Source organism: Eublepharis macularius, chromosome 2, assembly GCF_028583425.1.
Source record: "Eublepharis macularius isolate TG4126 chromosome 2, MPM_Emac_v1.0, whole genome shotgun sequence".
Lineage (NCBI taxonomy): Eukaryota > Metazoa > Chordata > Lepidosauria > Squamata > Eublepharidae > Eublepharis > Eublepharis macularius.
The window spans coordinates 68,865,554-68,873,229 of record NC_072791.1 but is presented as its reverse complement, the minus strand read 5'-3'; the positions used below and the strand labels follow the sequence as shown (position 1 = coordinate 68,873,229).

The 7,676-nt window shown below is 44.5% G+C and overlaps 1 protein-coding gene across 1 annotated transcript in view; it reads left to right on the top strand.

The window, feature by feature from the left end:
* The first annotated feature begins 4,205 nt into the window (after positions 1-4,205).
* The window catches only part of LOC129323403 (cytosolic phospholipase A2 epsilon-like), a 44,532-nt gene continuing 41,061 nt past the window's right edge, over positions 4,206-7,676 (top strand). Inside the window, exons 1-2 of the mRNA XM_054969936.1 lie at positions 4,206-4,311; positions 7,379-7,515. Of these exons, the coding sequence (XP_054825911.1) occupies positions 4,206-4,311; positions 7,379-7,515 (243 nt within the window). The remainder of the gene's footprint in view (positions 4,312-7,378; positions 7,516-7,676) is intronic.

Genomic DNA, 7,676 nt, shown 5'->3' with positions numbered 1-7,676 from the left:
CGGAGCTGTCACTTGTAAGGATCCTGCTAAGGAATTACAAAAGACTCCACTGGTTGGTTTTTTGAAGCTTTATTGTAAGCCCTAGTGTCAGGAATAAGGCACATGCAAAAACCAGTCACACATATACTTCAGATATATCTAGTCCCCCCTCCCCCGCTTTTGGGGCTTGGGTATTCAGGCTTGAGAACTCAAGGCCACTTGGCCAGGCTCCCAGCTGCACAACCTTGAAAGAGAAACCCAGCTGCACCATTGCCCACCCTTGGAGTGACCGCCCAGCTGATGTGGTCCCAGCCATTTCGGCCCCAATCTATTGGGGCCATTGTCGGCCATTTTGGGTCGTTTTGGCCTGGATTGGGCCCGTTTTGGCCCGGATTGGGGCTGAAATGGCCCAGATCAGGTCGGTGCTGGGTGGGGGAAGGCTCCCCTACCTAGCGCAGACATGATTCCAGCCATTTCGGCCCCCATCCTGGCTGAAATGGGCCGAAAATGACCATTTTGGGCCCGTTTTGGCCCGGATTGGGGCCTAAGGGGCCTGGATTGGGTCCGTACTGAGCAGGAGAAGTGTCCCCCACTGAACACCATCCCAGTCCCAGCCTTTTAGGCCCCTATTCAAGCTCAAATGGGCCCAAAATGGCCGTTTTTGGCACTTTGGGGCCCTTTTGGGCCTGGATCAGGGCCAAAACAGTGTTGACCGGGTCATTCCTGGGCAGGGGAGGGTTCCCCCACTTGGCTCTGACCAGATTCAATCCTTTCGGCACCGATCCTGGCAGAAAACGCCCCAAATGGCCACTTTCGGCCATTTGGGCCATTTTCTGCTGGGATCCAGGCCAGAAGTGCCAGGATCTGGTCAGTGCCAGGTGGGGCAACCCTCTCCTGCTCAGCACTGATCTGGTCTAGGCTGTTTCAGTCATGATCCAGGTCCAAACGGGGCCCAAATAGTCATTTTTGGCCATTTGGGGCCCTTTCCAGCTGGGATCAGGCCCCAAACCACCAGGATTGGGTTGGTGCCTGGTGGGGGACCCCTGACCTGCCCAGCACCAACCCAATCTGGGCCATTTTGGGCCTGATCCAGGCCAAAACGTGCCCAAAATGGCCATTTTGAGCCATTTGGGGCCTTTTGGTCTGGATTGGGGCAAAACAGCCCTAATCAGGCCACTGCCAGGTGGGGGAACACTCCCCTGTCTGGCAGCAGCTGAATCCTGGCCATTTTGGACAGGATTCAAGGGGTGTGACATATGTTAATGAGTTATGCTAATTAGTTCCTGCCGTTCTTTTTCTACGAAATGACCCCTGCTTCTATTCTACCAGGCCTTTGTGCTGCAGCTTGGGGAATGTTTGGGACATCCTTAAGGTTACCAACTCTAGGCTGGGAAATTCCTAGAGATTTGGTGGTGGAGTCTGAGTAGGTGGAGTTTGGGAAGGGGAGAGACCTCAGCAGGGTATAATGCCCTGCTGAGTCCACCCTCCAAAGTAGCCATTTTCTCCAGGAGAAGTGATCTTGGTAGTGTGGAGATCAGTAGTAATACAGGGCAAACTGGAGGTTGGCAACTCAAAACATTCTCTGCGCTGGCCTGCCATCTGTCCCCTTATGAGCCCAGCACAGCAAGCCACGCAGGCCCTGTTGGCTTCCTGGCTCTTACATGCAATACAGGCCTTGTGGTGAGTTGGGAAGGATGCAGGACACACATGTGTCTGTTCGAGCATGATTTTGGCTTTTGGCTGGATTTAGCTGATACCAGCACCATTGGTAACTAAATGGGCAAAATCAACAACTGCCCAAACAGAGGCATTCCCTGTTGTGGTCCCCCCTGACTAATGCAGTTAGGAGAGCCCAAACTGGCAAAACTGAATTATTCAGGAAGGCTTTTTTTTACATAGGTGAGGGCTATACTGTAAGGAAATGGTTCAGAAATATGATCTGGTAAGGGATAGGGATTGTAGATTATTCTACTGCGTACAATTGTCTGTTGTTTTATGCTCCTGGCAGGTGGTTTCTGCGCTGTTTGAGATGCCATATTTCTTATACTTTGTTTCAGCTCTGTATTGGATTTCTACTTGTTTGCATACCCAATTGCATTGTTTCCTGAATGTCCCTGCTGTTGATTGTATTGATTTTACACTGTGTAATCTACTTTGAATCTCATTGAGAAAATAAATAATGTAAACAAACAAACAAATTCATGCTAGCAGCACCATTATGTGAGGATGCCAAGTAACTCTCAAAAGACTTCATTGCATGAGTCTAGGAACTGCATGAGTTAAAGCACTTTATTGATAAGCTACTAGAATCATACCCCTACTGCATTGCTTACCAGGAATGGCGTTTCCCTACAAGCGCATAACATATATAGGATTCGAAGCACAGCCTAATCCCCAGAGTCCCCACCCCCTTCAGGAAACAGTTAGCTAAATTCAAGAGATGATCAGCAGGATAAAGCAGAGCTGATGTGTTGGAAACTTCAAGGCAGTGAGGCACCGCTTCTCTGGCATCCCAGGCTAAAGAGAAAACACACAGATAACCACAGAGTAGCTCCCTTCCTTGCAGACTTTCACATTCCAGTCAGAGAACAGCTTCAGCCACTATCATCATAGTCAAATAGTACACAGGGCCTTGCAGAGTATGGCAGGTGACATGCTGACACATTAGCAGGGCTATGAACAGCCACATTTTGGCTACCTGAAGTGCAGTGGAGCTGTTGTTGAGTTGCTGGGTACTGCACAGGGTAAAGTCAGGTTCAGCTCTAGGTGGGGCCTGAGGATCCCCCAGAATTTTACAACTCATCTCCAGACAACAGAGATCAATTCCCCTGGGAAAAAATGGCTGCTTTGGAGGGTGGCATTATACCCTGCTGAGGTTCCTCCTGTCTACAAACCCAGCAGTCCCCGAGCTTTACCTCCTCAAATCTCCAGGTATTTCCCAACCCAGAGTTGGCAACCCTATACAAAATATCTGTATAGATACAGAGATTCTATGGAATTTTCTGACAGCAACGCAGATTTGCATAGACTGGCTGGCATATTTCCCATAGAAAGGAGCCCAAGCAGGAGTATCCATTGTCACCCATGCTGCCAAGAATTCTGATACACAGGGAGTGGAGGATAGAGATCTATGACACAAGTAGCCTTTTTGTATACCATGTAGCTACACGTTGTAAATCCTGGATCATCTCCTCCTAAAATATTAGAAGAAACTTATGATTTGGTTTCCAGATTTAAAATTGATTTTCATAAACAAGAAATCTTGTACCCAAGCCTCTATAAGTGCAATTGCTAAATTGCTACATGATTTTTCTTCTATGTGACACAATATGTAAACAGCAAAGATTTCTTTTTGTTTAATCGAAAAGACAGATCAAGGGACTGCATTTTAAAATTATCATAGTAAATCTAAATGCTGAAGCTCTTGGAGAGAAAGGAATGTTCTCTCACAGAATTTTAATGTGTATCCTACTATTTTTAAACCAGTGTGGTGCAGTGACTAGAGTGTTGGACAAGGGTCTGGGAGAACAAAGTTCAAATCCCCGCGCTAACATGGAAAAGCGGCTGGGTGACCTTGCCCCATCACACTCTCAGCCTAACCTGCCCCATAGGATTGTTATGGGGATAAGATGGAGGAGAAACGTATTATGCAAGCAACTTTGGGTCCCCATGGGGGAGAAAGGTGCAGTATAGATGAAGTAAATAAAATATTCTCTTGCTCTGTCTTGTTCCTCTTGTTGTCTGGATCAAATATTATGGCACACATTATTTATGTATACCCTTCTAAGCAGTCTCTTCTCAGGAGGGTCCTTCTTTGGAACAAAAATAATCCTTCCTCACTGCTGGTATTTTTATTGACGTGTGTTCATAATGTGACATCAATTCACAGCCACCTTATGGCAACCCCAGCAAGGGGTTTTCAAGGCAAGAGATGAACAGAGGTAGTTTTCCATTGCCTGACTCTGCATAGAAACCCTGGACTTCCATGATAGTCTCCCATCCAGTTACTAACCAAGGCTGACCCTGCTGGGCTTCCAAGATCTGATGAGATTGGGCTAGCCTGGGCCATCCAGGTCATTTAAAAAAAAGAAAAAAGATTGTATTTTATATACTTGTTTTGATGTGCTCTGGGAGATTTTGCCACAAGTGCTCTTTGCTCTGGATTGCATTGGAATTTATATTGAATTGCCATGAGCATTATGAAGGTACAGGATAGATAAAGACTGATGTCTATTTCATTTCCTTATATTGTTCCTCAGGTGCAGATTCCTTACTTCAATTTGCTCACGGTGCGAGTTATAAGAATGAGAAACCTCCGAACAGCTGATGAGTGTGAGTATCTAACCCTACAGCACTCTCCTAGTTCCCAAAAAGCTAGATAAAGTTGTTTAATGTTGTTTTAATTGTTATGTTATTGTTTAAATTATAACCATGCCAGATATTTTCATTTATAGGCTGCGTTGACGCATAAATGTCCACTCTCAGTAGCTATGCTCTCAGGGTACTCGTGGGAAAGAGAATAACAGAAACCCTATTCGCAGAAACATAGCATATAGAATGAACATGTGGAGGGGGAGTCGTGATTGCAACTGCTAGTCCTACCCGGACTGTTATGCATTCATCAGAAGTTCAGCACAGAGCCTGTATATTCTGTTTGCATGGGCGAAATAATTTGTACGTGGGCATGCTTTGTTAAGAAATGTTAATGAAAGCGCAAAGAAATTTTAATGAAATCCAGAAGCAACTATCCCATGTGTTGTATGTGCAAGACTAAAGAAAACAAGAAAACTGACAGGCAGTAATGTATGTGAGAATGGGTTTTCCTGCTGATTCTTTAAGTTTTTTGGCACCCTAGGCAAACTAAGATTTTGGCTCCCCCTGCACCCTGCATTCAACATACATATACAAACATAATGAAATATCAACCGGCTCATCCCAAGGGCTGCAATCCTAAGCATGCTTACCTGGGAGTAAATCACATTTAACATAGATCAAAATGGGTAGACATGTTCGTCTATCTGTAGCAGTGGAAAAGAGCAAGAGTCCAGTAGCACCTACTAACAAAATTAGTGGTAAGGTATGAGCTCTTACCCGACCACTAATTTTGTTAGTCTTATAGGTGCTACTGGACTCTTGCTCTTTTCCATTTAACATAGAGGGACTCACTTCTGAGTAGACATGGGTAACATGCGTAAGGGGAATGCTCTTTTGGCTCCCTTTCTGTCCTGCACCCCTGGAATGCCTGTGGTCCTCTGAATCTTTTGGCTCCCCCTTCAGCTATGGTGACCTAGATGATTGCCTAGGTTTGAAAACTGGTATGAACTTTATCAATTGAGATTGCAAATGAGATAATGCCATTGTTAATGATACCCTTCAGAAACTATTAACATCAAAGTGGGCAGAATTTGATATATTAGGATGTTTTAAATTTACAGCACGGTGGAGAAGCATTAAATATTGGCATCATATACCTGAGGTAGGCTTACCAGGTGCCTGCAGGTGGCAGGCAAAGCCCTGGTGATTTGCCCGTCTGCTTACTGATCACTGGTGATCACTGGGAAGAGGCAACCTACCTGGAAATTGCCTGCCATCAACAGGCAGCCCAAGAAAATGGCTGCATGTGAGTGATCCAGCATGCTGTTTGATGATGTTGCTTCAAATTACACCGGTAACAATGGCATCTTGCAAAGGCCAATTATTTAAGAATTGGCCCCAAACACTTCTGGAGTAACCAGAAGTGATGTCATTGCATGGTGTACGAGAGAGACAGGGGTAAGGTAAGTTTCTGCACCCCAGCGCCCCTGCCCTCCCAGCCTCTTGGCGGTTGTCTAGGGGAATCTGGCAACCCTATCCTGTAGGCCTGTCTATTACCCTGGGATTCTACTATGCCATTTTACTAAATGTACAGACTACCTTAATTTTTTATCAGCACTGAAAATATCGAAAGATATATTTTTAAAAAATGTTTCAGGTGGAACATGTGTTGGTTTCCACTTCTTGTTCATTTGCCATTTAAAAATCTATTTTCATTGGATTTTTAAAATTTTATTGCATTTTACTGTAATACACAAGTAGCCTGAAGTCAACTCATGCATGTGGCAGAGCAGGAGTAGGGGACAGAACAAGTGTTACATAAACTATGCAACTTAAGAAAGAAATGATCCCATAAACAGGTCTTGCTCAGTCTCAGTGCCCTAAAAAATGTGTAGGTAGTAGAGATGGGCACAAAATGGAAAAAAATGAACCCTGAGTTTCGTGGTTTGTCACGTTACATGAACCACAAACTTTCAAGAAATTGTCCCGTTCTGCGAAACTATTTGTTAGGTTCACGATTCGTCAGATCTTGGGGCCCTACAACGGCCTCCTTCGTACCCAGAGATACCAAACTTGCAGGGAGACTTCAGAGGCACCCTCACCCAACAACCTTCCCAGCAAAGACAAGAGCAGGAAATGAGTCTTTTCAGTCTCTTTTGAAGCAGCAGCAAATCCAGCCCAAAACTCCCAAATCCACTCTCTCTCACTCCAAATCCCAGCAACAGCTCTTCCCTCTCCCTTTGTCTACTGGAACTAAAAGCAAGAGGCACAGAGCTGTGTCTTATATAAGAAATGCTCACATAGAGCAGAACAGGAGCTCTCTGGTTGGCAGACAGACCTGCCTAACAGGGTTTGGAGGGATGAGATTGGTGTTCCCATGGCTACAGGCGGCCCATCTCTCCCCCCCCCCCGCTTGTTGCTCTCATAGAAGAGAATGGGAGATCTCAGGTTGGCAGGGAGAGCTGCCTATCAAGGTTATGTGGGCTAAGATTGATGTTTCCACGGCAACAAAAGGTCTGCAGACATTCCTGGCCTATGTTGCTTAGGGAATCAATGGATCAGCACCAGTCTATCTGGCATCACGAAGCATTCAGGAATCGAACGAATTGGCCCCAAAAGTCGTGGATTTCATGAAAAATGCGGCTCCATAAAACATGTTTTCGTGATATATGAATTAGCCCGATTTGTCATGAAATTTGATTTGTATTTTGAATCGCGCCCATGTCTTGTAGGTAGCCAGCCCAAACATTCATTATCCACATTATCTATACTTATAGGATTGCTTTAAAAAAGATGCCATAATTATTTAATATTTTGTGATGAGGGCAAAATATTATTTGACATGATTGAATTGTAGAAAAGAGGGAGAAGTGACCTATATGAAATCTTGCTCTTAGTATCATGGCTACAGTAGTCAGATAGTGCAACAGGGAATAACAAAATGTATGGTAATAAAGCAACACCCTTCCATTAATAGACCTTATCTTGTATCGTTCTATGGGTAGTATCTAAAATAATTTTTAAAAAATGATATCTGCCTTTTCTAATTAAATGATATCTGCTTTTTCTAATTAAATTAATACAGTGAGCCAAAGTGATAGTTATGTGACAGTGCGGCTACCAACAGCTTCTTTGAATGATGCCCGGACCAAAACTTTCTCAAATTGCAGAAATCCGGTCTGGAATGAAACTTTCTTCTTTAGGATTCAGGATGTAGTTAAGGTGAGGAGCTATCTTTTTCTGATGTCAGCCTTAGTGCTCTGCTAAGATCCTGTTAAGGCTTATTTTCAATGTTTGGTCATCTGTCTGCTGTGATCTAGATCTCACTTACTATGCTACAGCAAAAAAGCTCATCTATGGTGGCTGCTAAAGAGTGTGTTAAT